Source organism: Anthonomus grandis, chromosome 9 (genome assembly GCF_022605725.1).
Source record: "Anthonomus grandis grandis chromosome 9, icAntGran1.3, whole genome shotgun sequence".
Lineage (NCBI taxonomy): Eukaryota > Metazoa > Arthropoda > Insecta > Coleoptera > Curculionidae > Anthonomus > Anthonomus grandis.
This window is the reverse complement of record NC_065554.1, coordinates 20,305,601-20,327,770: the sequence shown is the minus strand read 5'-3', so window position 1 is coordinate 20,327,770 and position 22,170 is coordinate 20,305,601. Positions and strand designations below refer to the sequence as shown.

The following is a 22,170-nucleotide window of genomic DNA, read 5'->3' as shown; positions in this document are numbered from 1 at the left end:
AGGTCATAATTAAAAAAAACCAAAAATAAATATTTTTCAGTGGAGGAAGGTCGATACAGACATACAAATAAAATGTTCTGCTTAAGAGTTCTAAATTTGATACAAATTAGGCCCCATATCTCAGTAACAATAACAATGTCTACAATCTGGATTTGCAGGTAGGATTTTACAAAAATGCCAACACCATCCCCCCTTGTCGATCCCTTCTATGTTTTCAAAAACGCTAAAATATGTAATCTGAAATCGTAAATATATTTCATTAATTTGTCATCTCTTGTATATGTATATATCTTGTAAACAACTCTGCATATCGGGCTCGGACATTAAGATGTGCTACTGATGATAAATGAATGTGGATGTCTGAAGCATTAACAAAGTTGCCCAGAGTTACGTAAAAAAGAAATCCACATTTCAATTTTTTCTAGAAAGTTAATTTTATTAAAATTTTTCTAAGGTGATTTAAGATCATCGAAAGCCTGTATATATTTCTGTATTATTGCTCCCTTCAGAAAAACCGGAACTTTCTGTTTTAAAATTGCGGAATAAAAATTCTGAAGATATTTTTTTTACAAAGTAAGAGACTTTTTACAATTTTTTTTTCTAATCATTATTTTGATCTAGCAATATTTAATAGATGTCATAACCTAATTCGTATACATAAAGCAATACATGCAATTAAGAACATTTCATATAATACTTTTTCTAAAATCTAAATGCTTTTGATTTCTACATTGGGAAATTGATGAATTTTTTTTCATACAGTTAATACCCGCATTTTTTTATTAATATAATAGTTTTTCATATAAATTAAAAAATAGCCTATCTTCCTAATATGAGTGTTTGGCCTTCATTTTTTAGATTGGTGTAAGACTTTCTCTCATAACCTTAGTCTGCAGTAATTGTCAAATACTTTATTATATTCCCCAGGAATTAAACATGGTTATTATATCCAAAAAACTTAAAACTTTTCGTTTTAGCATTAGCGAATACTATAAAATATGTTATGTTTTTTTTAAGAAAGTTTTATATATTTTTTTTAAATTGTCATTCTCATGAAAATTAAGGCTTATTAACGGTTTTAAAGTCCTAGCATTTTAGCTTTACCATGAAAATTTCTATTTTTAAAAATATGGTATGATTCTTTAATTCGCACAATCGATATCTCTCTTTGACATAACTTCAGTTAAAAGATTTAGATTATAAGTTTATAATTCTTTATTTTATATTTAGGGCATTTTGTATTATCTCTAAATAAATAAAGTTTTTCTGAATATTTTTGGATAATCTCAATCAACAAAAAAGTACTCAATTAACTGATTCCTTTAATTAGTTTAGATTTATGGAATTATTGAAATATTTTGATCTTTAGACTGCTATTTATGGTATTGTATCTAGAAAACAGGAATTATTAGCAAAATATTAAATCTATAAAGAAGAATCAATAAGAAAGTAGACAATTCAGAAATCATAAAGTTAACAAATCATAAGTCAAAACTTATATTGGTATACCAAAATCAGTAAAAATAAATGACCTATTTTTATATCCGTAAATAAAAGTACCAAAAAACACTGTCAAAAAGTCAATATCTACCCAAAAAAAATCAATAATATAATATTTTATTACAGGTTTTCTAAATGCCAACACGGACCCTTACTCAAAAAATCCAGCGAACTACGGCCTCATGGACCAGATTGCAGCCCTTCACTGGATACAAGAAAATATCGCCTATTTCGGTGGAGATCCCACCAACGTCACCCTATTAGGTCATGGTACCGGAGCTGCTTGTGTAAACTTTCTTCTTACATCTAGTGCTGTGCCCGAAGGTATGTCAATTATATTTAAAGTTTAATAAGCTTAAGATTTGAACTATAGAACATCATTTATTTATTTAATATCTAAATGTGTTTAAAATGACTAAGAATACTATGCTAATACTTTTGGTACACTCCTCGGATATAATATAAATAAACATACCTGTGAAACAATAAAATAAGGAGGCAAAGACATAGAAAAAAGGCAAATAAAAAATATGCAAAGAAAAAAAGGTATAAAAGAAGAAGAAAAATTAATGTGAAGAATAAATAAAATATAAAAGTTGTAATTAAAATAAACCATTATCAAATGTATAGTAAAGTAAGTAAATCAAATAATACAAACAAAATTGCAAAAAAGGGAAGCTTAAAAATAATTATATAAAGAAAAATTAATTAATTTTTGTACTAGGACAATTAAATTATTTACCTAAATTTTTACATTTATCCACTAATTTAATGTTTGTTCTAATATTTGTTTATTTAATAATTTCTACCTTTGTCTTTTAAAAAATGTTCTGTTTCAATCCTACTGACTGCACCAAGTGAATTTACCATGAACTTCAAAACAATAGACTTATCATTAAAGGTTTCTAACATTAATCGTATCATGGAAATTACTCAAAGATAATTAAGTTCCATCAAACTCGATAGGTGTTAAATGTTTACCTATCCACAGGATATCCCGCAGAATACGACAACAAGTTTCACAGCAGAAAAGCAAATTGGCCCAGGTCAAACATTCCTCAATTTAATTGGAAGACGATGCGATACGAATTGATTGATCCAGTATTGGTGTGTGGCTCACGTAGGGACATTTTTTTTGTTTGTACATACTCTTTGAAGTTCGTCACTTTGTCACACAGGATATTACTTCAAATATTTGTTAATGGACGAAATTTATTAATAATATCAAAGTTTAACTCATGTTCAAGCTACACAAAGCTTCGTCGGTATAATGGAGCTGTAACAATATCTGACAAACTGATTACCGCAAAACCACAGCTGAGGTTAATAGAGTACATGACCATAGGGAGTTAGTTATTAGTAGTATATTAGTTATATATGTAGCTAATGTAAATACTCGCCTACATAATGTATCTCTTAGTAGCAAATATTATTATTATATCTTGTCTGCTTTATTTTTAATTCCAATATCAAAGTTATCGTATTTGTATAAAATATAAACAAATGCTGGGTATTATAATATTGGGTAAATTCTTCCTGAAAGTAAATGTTTTAACACCACTTGTTAGTAATGGCTGGGAATTTAATTTGACAACATTAGAAGAGGATTTTGGGAAAATTAAGGCCTTAATCTTAATAGTTCTATCGAGTAAAAATATTACATTCCCCTTTTTTAAATACAGAAGGTCATACCTATTCTTAAGGTATTGGATAAATTTATTGTGCTGAATGATGAACTTGAGGTTCAAAGTCCATACTCAAGATTCTGGTTGTCCTAAGATTCTACTCAAATCCTATTGAAACTGGCTCTTTTTATAACTAGGGCGTTTATAGTTAAATTTAGCAATTTTGTATTCAGTATTTATATAACAGAATTTTTTTTTTAAGTTTTTGAGCAGTTTTTTTATATTCTGGACATTTTTCATCGTTTCTATCTCTTTCAACATTTGGAAACATTTTTTATATTTTTTAGGCAATAAAAGTATTTTCTCATATTTTTTAGACATCAAAAGTATTTTTTCATTTTATTCCAGGGATTTAAAATTACTTTCACCAACAGAAAGTTATTATTCCAAGTTTTAAGAAAAATATTTTCTTTTTCTCTAGGCTTTTGCAGATAATTGTTTTTAATATCTTTGACGTCATTTTCATAGTTTTTAAGGGTTATAGGTCCAAAACCATTTTTGTGATTTTAACGCACTTGAACTAATTTCATCTTCATCCAATCGTTTCTAGTTAAACACAGTTTTAAAGACTTTTGTTTTTACTCAATGTTCTAATGAAGTAGCCACCACTCTATAGGATAAAAAAAATTATTAATCTCTTGAGTTTAATAAATCTCTGGATAGTATATTTTTGGAGAATATTCTCTAGTGCTATGGTTATTGCATTGAGATGTAGATTACTCTACTTCTATAAACTTTTTTAGTAACTCTACCAAAAAAATACTTAGAAAACATATACGTCTAAATATTTATTACGAAAATGTCCTTTATATGCTAGATAAACTGTAATTAATAGTTATTATGTCTAAATATTTATAGTACATAAACAAAAAAAATATTGAATAATTTTTTTCTATTTTATATAAATTTCTAGACCTAAAAAATGTAAAGAAGTAAAGATAAAAGGTCTTAAAATGTATACGCAGTTTCAACATACGTGAACGCTAAAGCGAAATGGAAAATACTTCAAATGGGCGTCAAAAACAAAGATAATAGAACTTTTTAGTTTAAAGTAATCTGCATGACTTACTTAAAAAAATTCTAAACTTTAAGATACTGCCTTGTCTAAATATCAAGATAAGTTAGCAAGTAAAACTCAAGAAAAAAACTCTCAGAAAGGAAATTAATTCACTGAGACTACTAATTTGTGATTGTAAATATTAAAAAAACGTTAATATTTTCATTACCATTAGCAATTATAAAATCAATAGATGAAATATTATAAAATATTATCAAACTCAATAGATGGCATTTATTTATAAAACTGTTAATTTTATTTAGTAAATAATCACAGCTTACGCCAATAACACAATACTCGGTTAACCTATAAACATTTTTATTTTCTAAACTAACATTATAGGCAGTAATAATGTTTACGTATATGAAATTTGATGATGCAGTTGTAATATGAAATTTGCTTTGTCTAATGGATTTAATAGATATAATATTAATATCCATATTTGAGTTAGTAATATAAAACATAATAACAAAATATTGATTGTAAAATTAGAATATATAACTTTTTGGTTTATAAAGTGTTTTTTATAATTCCATTGATTTTATTTCCTCATCATATTCAATGCTGAGCCTTAACTCATTAAGGTTTTTCCAGTATGGCAACATAGCAAATACGCATATGGACTAGAACGTTCAAACAAGCAAGCTTAGAATTGGGAAGAGTCGTTACTAAAGACCATGGCGTTGTTGTCATATTATGCTAGAAGTCGTTATATTTTTGAAACCATTGAAGAGGCAATATGAGGCGGGTCATTCCAAAGTGATTCTTGTCCACTTTAAACAATTGTTGGCAGATTAAAAAAACGGATAAGTTGAGGTTTACCAGCATTGTTGCTTAGATTAACACTTTAATATTATACATTTTGATATTCGAAAATGTACAAAGATTGTTTCATAAATCAGTTTTGCTTGGAATGCCTTAAAAATAAAATTGAATTTTGGACAAGATGCATTTTGGAACACCGCTGTGGATTAGACGCATTATGGAATAACAAATTAGACAAATCTTGTAGTATTATACCCATATTTTTTTAGTTTATTTAAACTCAAAATAAAACAAAAGGCCAGCATTAAACTAAATTAAACATTTTATTTCGTATGACAAATTTTAATTTATCAACTGAGAAACAAAAAAAGTGGTTGATAACAAAAAAACGCTTTAAAAAACTAAATTTTAAGGTCTATAGGCTCCTCTGATAATTGGCAAAAGTTATCATCTTCTTTCTCTTGGATAGTATCAGAGTTTTTCATTATTTCTTCCGCTGTAATACAGCTTTCCATTAAGTTTCTAAAAAACTCACACTCAGAATTGTCAATCCACTGGTCACCAATATGAGAGTTCAATAAGGTTTGAATATATTTAACTTTCGCAGGTTTCATGGGCACTCCTTTTGGAAGATTGTAAAGACTTATGTTGGAACTATTTTTTCCGCACTTCCATAGATTCGCAGCCTTGCCAAAATCACTTCTATAGAATTCCTCTCCTCGAACTGTCACATCTCCTTTCTTGTTCTTCGTAAGAATAATCCTCTTACATTGAGATATTGTAAAATGCCACGAAAGCATTCCTTTAAAACACTCTTTAGTTGTTTTTCACCAATCTCGTACCTGACAATCTTCTAATTTAAAAACTGTTGCTTTTTCTGCAAAGAGTTCTATATAGGTGTTTGGGTTTGTTATAGTATGCATCTTTCTTAATTTTTTCTCTATTCTGCCAAACACACGGTCGGATGGTAAAAAAGAGTGACCCCTGACTGGAAAAACTAATTCAATTTCTTTTAAAGAAATTGAAGAAATTTTATTCAAATAGTAGAACAGCATGCCAACCATTACTGAGTTTCTATTTTGTCCTCCGCATCCGTCTGCACAAAGTCTTAGTTTCTTAATGTTGTTCATATCAATAAATGAAAGTAAGTAAAATACTGCAGACGCAATTTCATTTGAGCTTTTTTGGTATTCGTGCTTCATCCAGGTGAACGAAAATACGTTTGTTTTTGTTAATTGAGAAGAAGACGTCCCTTTTACAACAGAAAAATATTAGGTACATAGTTGCCTACTGTAAGATGCTACTTAATCAGGTACTTTTGGTTTTACTAAATTTTTTTGATAGTCATAGGAGAAAGTGAACATCCCATCTTTCTCTTCCTTCAGAAAGTCATAAAATGTTTTACTGTGCAACTTATGTACCCTTTTTTCAATAATAAGTTGGTTTTTTAGAATAACATCTTTTGTTGTCTTTATTTGCTCTGATAGCGAGATACATTTTGAGTAAGCATCGGTAACTGGTGACCCAAAGCCAATATTATAATCTTGTGTGAAAATTTTTCTAAAGAAATTTCTTTTTACCTTTAAATTATCGGGCGCAGTATTATTGTACATGTCTATCATTTTTTTTAATAGAAAGATCACAAAAAAGGTACTGTCTCATATTTTTACCTCTTCAGTAATGACTTTCTACACGTTTTAATCTTTCAATAACAGCCTTCACAGAGTTCCTTTTCACTATATTTAATTCCTTTAATCTAGCGCCACCTCTTTTTTCAACAGGCATTTTACCAGGTTTAATATAGCGATTAGCAACTCTTTAAACTCTGCTCTTTGTTACATGTAATAAATGCCTAAAAAGTTTTTTGACAGACCTGCATATGGAACTTATCAGTATTGTACACTTTGACAAAATAATTTATTATAATTTGTTTTCTTGATGAGGTTGGTTTTGTAGCTCTGTGACGTTTTGGCTTTCTTAAATCAATATATTTTAAAATAAATGCATCTTGTACCTTTTTTTTTTCTTAACTTCGTAGAATCTTTCATGAAAATGTTTCACGTCTATCATTTTTAGTGAATGACATCGATAAGTAGCTTAACGTCTTACTCGCGTAAAAAGTTTCAAAGATTAATGACGATAAGAATAAAAAACGCACCACAACAAAGACGTCATTATAACTACAATAACAATAATGTCCACGTTAGATTTTGCGCGCTTTAAAATCCGACTCTATTGGTTAGTTGGATATGACTCGCTTTGAAACAACACCTCTCGCGGATAAGAAGCGTTTTGGAATAACACGCAAAATATGAACGCATTTTTAATGGGATTAGAAGCAATTTGGACGAAAATTATGTGTTTCAGCTGCAAAATGTCAACGTATATTTTTGATATAGGTATCTAGCTCAATTTTGAAAAAAAGTGGATAAGACGCACTTTGGAATGACCCGCCGTTATGTGTACCATTATATTATAATGGTCACTTATGGATATTTACATCCATGTATTTCAAGAAAAATAGTTATTTTTTTTTTGACTCTTAAGCAGTCATGAAACTGGTATTAGAGTTAATGAAATTAACAATTATACTTACTTAAAGAATTTAAAAACAACATATATGTAATATTTATGGTAAAAAACATATAAATATTTCTGCGGCGTTTTTACTGTAAAGTTGTTTTATTATCCTAGATCCAACCAGAATAAAAATATATAATACATGCGATCAAGTACAAATATTTTTACAAAATTAAATTAATAATGAAAAAAGTATATTTCAATTAATAAATCATAAAAAATTAAAATTTTGTTTAAAAAAATACATAACACGGAAGTGTTTTCTATTTGCTCATATTAGCTATCAATTATTTCGAAAAAAAAAATTAAATATTTAGCTTATGTGGATTTTAAATGAAAATTTGATTTCCATAATAATTGCATTATAATAAAGCTTAAAAAACAATCTACCAATTTTATCAGCTTCGAGAATTCATACTTGTAAAATAAATTAATATACTATTTTAATTTCAGGTATTCTGCTTAATGCGGAAACAATAATGGGTAGTACATATTACAACGCACTGCACAATATTGAAATTCCGCAAAAACATCTATATAAAATTGTTCATAAAAAGCTATACTGGATATATCTTTTGCCAAGTCTACAATAATTATTATCTATGCATACTTCTAATCTAATCTTGTTCCCCTTTATTGAGCCATCAAAATCAATTATCGCGCAAAACTCAAGCACAACACAAAATAGACACGTAGAAGGGCTCTCCCAAACAGCCAAATTCAATGGGGCATTCAAAGTTTAGTGAGGCACGTAACCCTACTAAATTGGCCTGATATTTCGAATATTGCCGCCTATATTATACGAATACTGATGATGCACGTCTAGGTGCAGAAACTCTTGCTGATTGTTTGCACAAATATGCTTACTAGTGATTTAGTTGCTCAGCTAATTGATTTCCTTATAATAACTGTTGAAACTATGATTAATCTACGCAAACTTGAAATAGAAAAGCCATTTGAGTTTTAGAAAAGCTTCCACCTGAAAGAAAAGTGGAACAGAGGTGGTTAAACGGCAGCCGTCTGAATTCCTAAAAGTTTCAGTTTTAACAGGGCAAATATACGTTTTAGGATTGATTAAGCCGTGTTAGTTTTTGGAGTGTTTATCTTAAACTAAGTTAAAGTTTGACTTTGAATTAAAGAGAAATAACCCTAATGAAAATATATGTGTTTTATATATTTAAAGTGGTTTCAGATTTTTAATTTTCTTGTTTTGTTTATCTTAATAAAACAATTTAATATTTTTTTTATGTTGATATAAATATGAATAATTAAAAAAAAACTTGATTTTCTAACTCCAATAATATTAAAAAAATTACAAATTCAATTATTTTATAAAATTGTTATGCAAATATAAAACTCGTATACAAGCAATGTTTTAATAAAAGTTGAACAGCCTTATTGGAGAAATAAAATTATTTTGTTTTTAGTTAATACATCGACCTTAACAATGGCAATCAATAAGGTTAAATAAATGAAGCTGAAAATAAACTGTATAAATTAATAACTTTAATTTATAAAGCTTAAATTAACTTTATATATTCAAAATTAAAGAAGTTGTACTTTTGTAGTGTGTACGAGTCAATAATTTTATGAATTTGTTTAAAGTTATTAGTTGGATTTACCTTTCTCTATACATTTGCTTGCTAGTACCCATGCATAGATGTTATGGTATTTGACTTATATGCAAAAGGTCCTAGGTTCAAATTTGTTTAATGTTCTACACAATTTCATTTTATAAAAGTTTGTTTTTATTATAATAGTATAGTAGATGTTTTTTTGATGTTCTTAAATTTTTGTTTAGCGAAAAAATTAGAGACGTGTTGACATAAAGTCTTAGATGTTGAACTATATAAATTTTAAAAAAATATTTTTTTTTAATTTTTTTTTCTCTGAATTTATTTTAGTAGCTTGAACTTTAGTGCCTTAGATTGTATTGTAACTTTTTCTAAATAAAAATACAAAAAATGCAATAAAATTAAAAAAGTACATTCTAGCAACAGAGTTTTTATTTTTTATGTGAAAACCATCCGCCGAGCAAAAAAAGACCGAATACAGACCAAATCTGTCAGAAGTGCATTATTAATATGTAAAGTGGCAAAATTATACTGATGAACCTTTTTTATTGCAAAGTCAGTTACTTTTGAAGTTATCTAAACTTACTTATTTGCATTCACCACCAACCCGTGATTATTGAAATATAGTCGCCAGATCCCAATTATTTCTCTGTATGTGCGATCAGCATAAAGGTGAATAGAGCAAAATCTTATCTGCTTAGGAAGGTCTGACGTACATAATGAAAATAATAATGGCCCCAAAATACTAACTTGAAGCACACCCTGATTAACACAACTGGTATAGATATTGCTGCATCCAACACAACCACTTGAGACCATAGTAAGAGAGCTTAGCCAGCAGCATTTTATGATTTATAGGATCAAATACCTCGTTATAGTTTAATAGGACCAAACTGGACACTTTTGACTGGTCAAGATTCCTAAAAATTTAATTTTTTACATTACAAAGAGCTGTTGCTGTACTGTGGCCTTTTCTGAAACCATACTGTGTTGATAGTAATATATTTTTATCAACAATGAAATCACTGATCAGGTCATCAACTAAAATTTCAAAAATGTTTGCAATAATTAGCTTCAGAGAAATTCGACGAAGATCACTGTGATTTTGAACTTTAGCAGTCTTTGGCAATATATTAATAACAGAGATCTTTCACACATGAGGAAAGATTTTTTCATTAAGACTAAGGTTAAGTAATTTTGCAAGTGGGCTCACAATATATTCTATGCTAGATAAAAGCATACTATAGCCTATATTGTCCGAGCCAGTATAATGTGATTTTATTTTGAAACATGCCTTATAAATGTCATACTCTGTTCTGAAATGTTTTTAGCCTATAAAAGTCCAATGACCCATTGTCAACTGAGGAAAACTTCATGAAAGACTCTATAACGATTTGCAGAAAGATGTCGTTAACAGGCCTGCATCACTGCATAATAATGAAATATATCCTGAAACAAAAGGATTTGTGATAAGTTTGCAAGATATTGTTATAAATATTAGAAAACATTAAACGTATATATAAAAGAAAACATACACCCAGACAAATCCAGAAAATGCAATAACAGCTCTGAGATAATAGAGCATATTTTTGCTTTTTATTGCTAAGACAACAATAAGTACCCGAAAAGATTACATTATATACAGAGTGGTCCATCGAAAACGTACCGCAAGGCATTAGAGGGTGAGAAAAAACTTTTCAGCAAAATCCAAAAATACGTCAAGTATGTTTGTCAGGGGGATAACTTTTGACCTAAAAACGATTTCGAAAAACTCAACCACCTAAGCGGGGGTGAAATACCCTAATTTTTTTCAAATGGGACAGAGAGTCAAGTGATACCTCCTTAAAAGGGTCCTGCCATTCCCTCATTCCCCAGTCACTCGTTTTAGAAATATGGGCCCTTGAAAGATGAACAAAAATGTGACAATATAATTAAAATTTATTGAGAGAGTGAGACTGAACCCAGAGTGAACATAGAACACATCTTTAAGTCGAAACACTAATGTAATCATTTCAATTAAACAAATGATAAGAATGCGAGAAACAATTTTTTGTCTTATGAACTAGCATACTGGTTTCTTTCATCACGTTTAAATTAGGACAATTAGTTTTACTAGATACCTTTTTTGTGGTTAAAGTGTTTAAAAATTGTTGAATCTTTAAATTTATTGTCGACTATGGTGTACCCAATTGTAGAAAAAGTAGAGATTATTCAGCTTTTTTTTTTAAACAATGTGTGTGGAAATCGGGTCGAGGATATATTTAATCAATGGCATCCTGAGAAACAACTCTCTGGGAAAATTGTTCGGGAATTGGTTGCAAAGTTTCGCGAAACAGGTTCAGTTCATAACAAAAAGAGGAATATTGAAAATTCAGGGTTTCATGAAGCTATGGAGATTGCAGTATTGGGGGAAGTTGCAATGGATAGTACGCTAAGTACAAAATAATTGGCCATTGCAACGAGTGTGTTTCGAATAAGTGTCCAAAGGGTATTAAAGAAATACAAGTTTCATCCCTATAAAATTCGCTTAGTGCAAGAATTGAGTGAAGATGACTTTTAACGTCGCTTGCAGTTTTGTGGTTATGAGTGAGCGAGCGTTAAACAATGATAATTTCATATTTAATGTATGTTTTTCAAACGAGTGTTCTTTTTTCCTAAATGGTTTAGTAAATCGCCACAATTGCCGTTATTGGGCTGACAGCAATCCAAGGATTTTCTACGAAACACACACACAATACCCCCAGAAGTTAAATGTATGGGCTGGCATTTTTGGAAATTTTACTATGGGCTCTTTTTTCCATCCTGGAAACATCAGGCGATATGTAGTGAGATTTGGTACAAAATGCCATCGACCCAGCTCTAACAAATATCATAGAAGAGGACCGCGCATACAAGGAACAGAAATTGATTTTCCAACAAAACGGAGCTCCTCCACATTTGTCATTAAATGTATGTAACTATTTAAATGACAGATTTCCAGGACGCTGGATAGGACGAACGGGCGCAATTAAGTGACCACCTCAATTACCCGAGTTAAGTCCTTTAGTCCTTTAGATTTTTTCTTGTAGGGACACATAAAATCCGTAGTTTACAAAACTCCACCTGCTACATTAGAAGAGTTGCGAAGAAGAATTATTAACGTATGTCACGAAGTGACACCGCAAAAGCTTCTAAACGTTCGGCAACGGTTTGAAGATAATCTGTATCAATATATGAATGTTGGCGGAAAGCACTTCGAACATTTACTTGACTAACATGAAAAGCAATAAATCGCTTTTTGTATTTTTCGTCACTCATTATTGTTTAACTTTTAAGGGCCCATATTTCTTGAACGAGTGACTTAATTTTTAAAAACTAAGCTGCGTTGTACTGGGAACGACAAGGCCCTTTTAAAGACGTACTACTTGACGCCCTGTCCCCTTTAAAAAAAATTACGGCATATAACCCTTGGATAGGGGGTTGAGTTTTTTGAAATGGTTTTTATGTCAAAAGTTGTCCCCCTGACAAACATACTTGACGTGTTTTTGGATTTTGCCAAAAAGTTTGTTCCCACCCTGCAATGCCTTGCGGTACGTTTTCGATGGGCCACCCTGTATAAGAAACTGCTTAAAATACGCAATATTTTCACAACAAAATTAGATTCCATGCATCCGTTTCTATTCCATTTTTCTACCAGTGAGTAGAAAATTAATAAAATTTATATATCCGGTGTTATTTTATCCCTAAAAATCTGTTGTAATATTTGCATTAACATAAACAGAATATGTCTGTAGAACAATTTATTTAAAAAAAATTGGTTAAAAGCAACTAATTATCAAATAGCCGTAAACCGTCGTAATTCGGGCATTCCCGCGAGTCCTTAAGCGGTCCCGAATGGTTAATTTAAAACTCTCTCGCTCTGCCTTGAAATAAACAGTCGCGAAACAAAACTTTCCCAAAGAATAATAGTTTCTCGAATCGGGGAATTCAATTTCGGAAATTACGAACTTCGATTGTTTTTAATTAGGACGCGGCGAGGCGGTTTGAGCTTTGCCTAAAAAACGACAAAACGGATGTGGAGTAATTTAATTGGAACGTAAAGTACCGACCTACAGTTAAAAAAATTCAAAAATAATTAATTAAGTGGTTTTATAAAGTTAAATATTTGATGAAAGCTTATTTTACCCAAGTAAAATATACAAAACATAATTATAAGATTAAATTTTAGTTACGGCTGTTTCTCTTTAAGCCAAAGTCAAACATTGATTTATTTTAAAACAAACATGGTGGAAACTAATACCACTTAGTCAGTTTTAAAACGTATATTTACCCTGGTTAAGCTAAAACTTTTACGCATTCGGAAAGCTGCCTTTTAACCATTCATTTTCGACTTTCATTTAACATGAAACCTTTTTTCTAAATTAACGAGTTTAAAGCTTTTTTAATTTTAGGTTTACATGTGGCTTTAAAAATTAGCTTACAAATTTATTAGGTGGAAACTAGTAAGTTAAAGAATCAAACAATCTTTAGCTACTACGAACCTTATACTATAAAATGTAGCGAAAACACGAATAATAAATACACTTGTCATATGAAACAACATTATAATATATTACTTTAATAACTTTTCCAGGTGTTCTTTTTCATCGAGCTATCCTAATGTCTGGATCAGCATTAAGTCCATGGGCTCTGGTTCACGAGCCATCCAGATATGCCGCTCTGGTTGCCGTGCATGCTAATTGCTCGCCAGAGTTGCCACATTCCCACTTGCTCAAGTGTCTCAGGGAGAAACCTTTGGAAACTCTGTTGACGACCCCTGTGTCTGCTCCAGAGTTTTCTTTTGCTTTTGGGCCGAGTGTGGATGGAGTGGTCATTGATACGGGAGAACCTCCTGGTAAGAGATTAAAATTTGTTTATATTTTCTTAGTATTTTAAATGTTTTGCAAACAAATGTTCGTGACATGCATTCTCGTAGTTCTAATTTGCTTAGTTTGTCGGTCCAATCAAATCCTTTTTTTGTTCTAAATTAAATTATATTTTTACCTTATTGATGCATATTTTAAAGCTTTAATGATATTTTATATCAACACCATAAAAATTTTCCAAAAACATAGTCAGCCTTTATTAATGCCGATTTAATATGTCAGGTATTTAATTTTTTTTTAAACAATACATTTGTTTACCCGAAAATATCAAAACTTTAAAATCAGGTTTGAAATCGAATCCGACATAATTGCTAATAAAAATTCCGTTAAAAATTGGCGTGGAAAAAATAAACCGAAATCTCCAACATTTGTAATACAGATAAAATTAATCAAGTCCCTGGCGAGCAAAACCCCAAATTCAAAAAAAAAAAAAAAATTGGTATAATATGCCATAGGAAGATTAATCTAAATATGATTGATTACGCATTTATTTTTTCAATTTTTCGCTCTCCGCGGAATTGTCCAACAAAATTAATTCACGATACACAGTTGAAATGTTTTCAATTTTTAAAATTAGCTGTGAATTTTATACAAACGATTAATGGTCCGCTGCTCTTTTCAATACTGCTCCGGAATTTTCCGGCTCGAAAATTCATTAGTTAACTTTTAGGAAATCGATGAAGTGTTAAATTTTTAATTTTTTTTATATGCGATACAATTTCGGTATTAAAAGCATCAAATTTATATTAATTGTAATTGACTCTTTGCAAAACTATTCGAAAACGGTTAAAACAGAATCGTTATAGGTAGATTTTTAAATTATTTAAAAAAGTTTATTTATTTTATAAAATAATAAATTTTTTCATATAAAAATATGAACAAGAAAATAAATAATGCATTTCATTTAATAAAGTTTTAACAAGAATAATGTATAAACATTACAATGGACTCTTATACATGCCGCAGTCTAGCTTTCTGACAGATACTCTACTGAACAAAGTAGTAAGAATAAGTAGCCACTCAAGAGAAATAATAATAGTTAATAAATAATAGAAGTGGCACAAACTCAAGCAAATTATATTTGAAGAACAACCAATAAATAAATAAAATATTCTTATCGAATTAAAAAATGCAACTCAAAAATAAGGAAGCTAAGTAGTTAGCATAGAAATAGATATCCTTATATTACGAGTACAAGACATTTCATTCAAATCAAATTATTTCAAGGTCCAAAAGTTTATTGGAAATCCCGTTGTAAAAGAAAACAGCGTTTTATGAAAGGCTGATTGAATAAAAAAATGCTGGTTGTATGAAAACTGAAGATTCTTCAATATTTTAAAAAAGAAAGTACACAACTAAAGTACTCAACGATCTTCCATTTTAAGCCAAATATATGATTATCTTGCCTTAATTACAAATCTTAATAATATATTCTGAACTTATTTTCCTCTTGCCTTGAATGAGCCATATAAATAAATTAAATGGAACGTACAGAAGTCCGTTTAAAAAACAAGATTTGATGTTTCACACTGTTGGGCACCAAATTTCCCATGGATGATCCCTACCGACCGCTTCGCCAAAACCTATAAGATTAAGTTATTTTTTAAAAGATAATAGTTCTCATTGAAAAAAATGCTGATTACAGGCACGTATTATGTATGTTTGAGACAGTTGGGAGCCAACGTTTCTAAGGCAGTCCTGCAGACTGCACCACCTGCAGACAGGATAGAATAGCTTTCCTCAATGTAATCGATTATTCTAAATAAGGATGAAGCCATGTAAATAAAGAAAATATCACTTACAGGAATCTGTTATCAAAAAAACCTTTAATGTTACACCCAGTTGAGCGTCAAAGTTCCCATGAATGATCGTACCGACCTCGCTACCAAAAAACTTTTTCCTTTTTCATCTTTTTCTGTGCATTTCGCCTAGTCCATTCAGAAATATCTGCAATTGAAAAAATTAACAAAATTTGCAAAAAGTCGTTTGCATGTCAAATACTGAATTTTGCAATTATTTGCATACTATTTTTTATTTTTATTTTGTTAAAATCATGTATTCTCACAAAGTCCTATATATGCACTACCTAAACATAAACTTCAGAAGAAGTCAATTTAAAAACAGAAGACAAACAGAAGACCATACAATTCTGCTTAATAAATTCAAAATAATCATCCATTATTCTCAAACAGACTAAGATATATGACCAAAAGAAGAGAAGGTATACTCAAAATCAAAGTTTCACAAATCAAGCGTCTATTATTAGGGCATCATCAGACCTACATAAAATTATCAAAAATAAAACAATAAGGAACAAAACGCTAATTAACAGAAAAGACAATTTTCTCTGTTAATTAGCGTTTTGTATTATACTTTCTCTTCCTTTGGTCTACTTAGTAAACTTGACTTTTTTGCCTTGACAAGAGTTTATGGTAACGAATTCATCGGGCCATTTTTTTTTGACAAATACAATATATCTTTCAGTCGTCCAATATTTGGAAAATCAAGTAGATGAAAATGGTGTTGGGATACTAAACAAAACTAATTTGTATTTCCAACAAGTATGTGGATTTTATAGTATGTGGATTGGCAGGCGAGGTGCAATTGAATTGCCCACACAGTCACCAGATTTAACACCACAAGATTTTTTTGGGACTATTTAAAAAACAAGTTTATAAACCCTTCGCTCCCCCAAAAACTTTTATTTAGAATTACTTTGTTGTTACCTTTGTGGAGGATTATAGGAGGAAATGCCTTTGTTTCTCGATATATTTATTAACGATATCGATCAAAATATAAATACTGTTTTTCTTGCTATACTACGCTAATTTTGAAACTTGATTACTCTTGAAAATAGTAGAAAACTGAGAAAGCTTTCACAACAATTGCACCAATGGTGTATAAAGATTCGGCTGGATCTATATATTAAGAAATGTTAAGTTATGACTTATGCAGTACAAACAAAAACTTTATTCATTTGTGGACCACATTGAGACGATGGTTGCTCAGGCGTTCTAGTTATTTTTTATTCGAGAGCTATCTGGTTTCCAACACATCAAACTAATAAAGATCATTTAGAAAATATTCAGAAAAAAATACCTAAATAATATTACTTAAAATATTTGCATCTCTAAAACTAAAGGCATTAATCCTACCCAAGGTTATCTGCAAACCGAACTTTTAAATACATTTAAACTCTGTTCGCTTAAAACTACAAGAGACAATTGCTCTCAGGTAATACTGCAGAACAACTTGATTGCTCAGAAGTATTACATCGTTTGTCCTTTTTTATACCTAGAAGACTATTCCACCAGAACTATAAATTTTATCTTCCCGGTGCTAATAACAGGAAAATTTCTCCACTATACAGAATGTGTGACGCTTACAACAACTAGGACCTTGATTATTTTTACCTAATAAATGCTTTCAAAAAATCTTTAAAATAAAACGTTTTTGTTTTTTCATAGTGTATTAGGTATAATTCTATTTATTTATTTTGTTTATCAGATTTTTAAGTTTATCAAATGGACAGGCTAGCTTACAAATCTTTATTACCTACTGTTAATTTTATGTTTTTTTCAGTTTTTTTTCCATACTATTATTGGGCAAAGATCAAAATAGAATTATCATTGGAAATTTCTGAGCTGCTCAAAACTATTGTTTTTAATCATTGATTTTTATTTTAGGTGACACCCCACACTATACGGACTACGGGGATGCATCTGAACGAAAATCATCCAAGGGAGAACCGCCGAATGCCATTAATATTTTAAACAGCGTGTTGCTGAGAAAATCGGTTAGAGCAAAGCTGAGCAGATACGATATGCTGCTGGGGGTTGTTAGAGCTGAAGCTTATTTTGCTTTTAATGGAGAAGATGTTCAAGTAAGTTTGTTTTTTTTTAGGCAAAAGAGAGTTTATGGAAATTTAAATGTTTCTAAACGAGTTAAATAAATCATTACCATCGGAGGTCGCTTACAAATACATATAATTTAAATAGGGTGGGCTATTTTGACTATGGAGTGAGCTATTTAATGGATCCATTATTTTAGTTTAAAATGACATGTGGACGTTAATACTATTTTATCAATTTTATTTTAAAAAATTAACTAACAAAAATTTGCAAAAGTTTTCAGTAATTTATCGTAGTAAATAAATAATATTGTGGATGAAAAAAAAGTTTTAATTTTTAAATGCAATTTAATAGGATTTTTTGTCTTATCAACTAAGAAATGATCAACGTTGCAATATATTACCTCATTAATATATATTTTAAATTACTCTTTTTTTTTTGTTCAATATGTTTCAGTGCAATATTTTAGTAATTAGGCGAACATGAACATAAAAGATTCATGAACTTTACCCGCAAACGTCACCATAAGTAAAATTTTACAATATTAATTCTAATAATTAAGTACTGAAATTTACAAAGTATAAACTAAATATCATTTTAAGCATTTCTTTAATTAATAATAATATTAATTAGTAACTAATTTATAAGTATCTGTTAATTAAAATATAAGATATAAAAATCTTATTTGGTAATGTACATAAAATTTATGTGAAAATAATTTTAGTATTTATTTATAAACGGGCAAAAACCCATTATATATCCGTTTTACTTTAAAATAATAAATAAAATACTTAAAAATATTAAATATTACCAAAAATAAAAAATTAGCATAGCAGTGGAATTGATTAAATGCTTATCATAAACTGCTCGATGACCAAATTTTAAAATATTTTATGTCATAAGCAATTTACTCAAATTTGGAATATTCCTGATAGTTTGAAAAAGGCATTGATTAAGCCTTTCTTCAAAAAGGAGGATCCAGAAAACTGGACAACTACAGACCTATAAGCCTAAAATATTTTGAGGTTTCGAATACGCTAAATATTAACCCTTTAAGCCATTATTGTCATAAGTTTTGAAAGGGCAAATCAACAAAAACTGCCTTTTTCACTTTTATTAAAAATGTGCCAAAGGACTTGGAAAAAGGCGAACTTACTCTTGGGATGCTACTAGATTTATTAAAAGCCTATGACAGCTTATACAGAAAACTACTTATTTTTAAAACAGAGAAATATAGGAAACATACGAATGTATATGCCTTAAAGTGACTTAAATCCCATATAAATAATAAAATGCAAATAGTCCAGGAAAACCTGCGTGGTTTTACTACATGAAATATGAATAGCGCAAGGAAGTATATTAGGCCCATTGGTTTTCACGATTTTAAATTACCATATAGTAAAATATGCCGATGATATAAGCTTTATTATTAACCGTAAAACTCATAGGATAAAGTAAGGAATCTTTTGATATTCTGAGCTTCGCATTGATTTTGTACAAATACACTGATTTTTAATAATGAAGAAAACATTTTTTTTTCTTTTTAGAATAAAAGATTACTTACCAAAGAGACTTATCATAAGGTTTTATTTTTTTAATGGGTTCATAAATATGCTATCATATTTAGGAAAAAGAATCGCAAGATAAAAAATGCACTTATACAGAACGGAATGTTGTAAATAATATAATCTTTTTATTATTATATAGTAGATATCTTAAAAGAAAGTTTAGTGTTTTTCAAAATAAAAATATATTTGAATTGTTATCGGAACATAGCGATAATACCAGAACAATAGACTATATGGCCTATAGAGTAACAATGACATAACAATGAATTATTCGATGCCTTACCAAACCAAATAAAAAGCATTACCTTTATCAAAAAATTTCAGAAAAGCCCAGTATGTGCAATATGTGCCATGCTGTAAATAATGGAAAATTTTGTTTAATTTTGTAGGTTATTCAATGTCAAATTTGTATATTTTTTTATACCATTTTTCTTTGTTTTGACGTCAATTCATTTCAGATGCGTTAATGCATGTTAATTTAAAATAAAGCTATTATTTATTTATTCATTTGTCAATATTTCAGTTTTTCTTTTATTTATCTAAATGTTATTATAGATTATTGTTAAATTAGATATATATTTTAATGCGGCGAAAAACCTTTTTTAATTTACTTTAGAAACGAGACTTGTGACGTGACGGAAACTTTTGGTATTTTTATTTATTTTACCAGAGGTTTACATTTTTTTTAGAATGTCATATTTACAATGGCATGTAAATATTTCCAGACTCTCAATCAGGTTTCATATACTATAAATAAATAATAAAAAATAAATAATCATAAATTATTACTAGTTAAATTACACTATTCTTGGTTGTTCAAAAAAATACTATGATTATTTTTTATCTTATCTGGTAAGTCGGTGTCACTGTGTTCGAGTTTAGATCTAGAATACTCGAATTTCTTCCCACTAACAAGTGTCTCAGAATCTATATTGGAAACACTACTTTTACTATTTATGTAGTTGGTATGTACGACTGCATACAATATTCTAAATTGCAACAATATCCTTAATTGCAAACAACTCTCCAGTATATACAGGGTGTAACATAAGTGATGACTTTAATTTTAAGGGGTGATTCCTTGTCATTTTTTAAGTAAAAAAGTTTATATAAATATATGTTCGGAAACGCTTCGTTTTTGAGATACAGGGTGTTAAACTTTTTTTTTAATCGATTTTTTATTAATATCTCATAAACGCATTTACCGAATTTGTTGAATTCTTTACATTTTGCTAGTCACTTTATAAGGTACCTTTTGGAATTCTCACATCTGGCCTAGAAATTTCAGGGGCGTGCCCCCGGGCTAAGTCGTATGATTTTTTTGTAAAAAAAATATCGCCCGGTACATTTTTTGTGAAGTATGATATTTTTTTAAAATAAAGCATCTAAAAATGAAACTTTTTTGTCCTTTATTTATTTTTTTTGTATCTTGCTTCGTTTAGAAATAAATTTTAAAAACCATATTTTAGCACGTCTCGGGCCTCTATAAAAAAAACCTAAAATGCTTCAAAATTGATTTTATTGGGAAAACTACATATTTATGCAGGTATGTATAAACATTTCTCTAATAAGAACATTCCTATGTCTTACATTTACTTGTACCAGGTACTGGGTACTGTTAGTTGAATGTGTTTTACTGTGCAGATAACTATGAATAATGCCGAATTAGCTCAAATGCATTTCATTTATGGCCTTGCAGATGGAAATGGTGCAAAAGCCCGTCGAATTTATCATGAACGCTTTCCCAATAGACCATTTCTGGAATTTTCAGAAGTCTTATGAAAATTCCAGCAGAAAGAACTTTCATAAGACTCCATGCCCGTCTGTGTGAGACTGGATCTGTCAATGCTCATGCTGAGCACGTTGGTAGACCGAGGGTAATAATGACGCCACAACTAGAGGAAGCAATTCTGCAAGCAGTGGAAGACTATCCGTCAACTAGCACGCGAAGATTATCGTTACAGTTTAACATCAGCCACGAAAGTATTTGGAGGGTTTTGCACACAAATTTACTTTATCCATTCCATATTCAGCTGGTGTAAACACTGTTTCCAACAGATTTTCCTGCACGATTAAAATTTGCAAGTGGTTTCTTCAAAAAACTGCCCAGAATCCAAATTTTACGGCTAAAATTCTTTTCACAGATGAGACCTGTTTTTCACGGGAAGCCATCAGAAACTTCCACAATAACCATCTTTGGGACTTTGAAAATCCCCATGCCATTGGAGAAGGTGGATTTCAACAGCAGTTTTCCGTAAATGTTTGGGCCGGAATTATCGGTGATCATCTTATCGGACCGCACTTTCTCCCTCCTAGGCTGGATGGTGATACTTACAGACAATTTTTAAATGAAATATTGCCAGATTTATTAGAAGACGTACCACTAGCAACAAGAAATACCATGTGGCTTATGCACGACGGTGCACCTGCTCATTTTGGTCTTGTCGCTTGAAATTATCTAAATGATACTTTTGCTGAGCAATGGATAGGTCGGGGGGGGGACCTCAGCTATAGCCAGCACGATCTCCAGACCTGAATCCTCTGGAATATTTCTTTTAGGGATATCTGAAATCGCTTGTTTATGCGACGCCAGTTGTGGATGAAAACGATTTCAGAAACCGGATTGTAAACTCTTCTAATGTCATACGCAACACACCAAGAAATTTCGAACGCTGCGCCAGTCCAT

At 30.0% G+C, this 22,170-nt stretch overlaps 1 protein-coding gene across 2 annotated transcripts in view; it reads left to right on the top strand.

Annotated features, from left to right (window-relative positions):
* LOC126740560 (neuroligin-4, Y-linked) overlaps window positions 1–22,170 on the top strand; it is a 405,662-nt gene that overhangs the window by 291,382 nt on the left and 92,110 nt on the right. For both annotated transcript variants that reach the window (XM_050446645.1, XM_050446646.1), the window contains exons 3-5: window positions 1,627–1,824; window positions 13,774–14,034; window positions 17,752–17,948. In XM_050446645.1, the coding sequence (XP_050302602.1) occupies window positions 1,627–1,824; window positions 13,774–14,034; window positions 17,752–17,948 (656 nt within the window). The remainder of the gene's footprint in view (window positions 1–1,626; window positions 1,825–13,773; window positions 14,035–17,751; window positions 17,949–22,170) is intronic.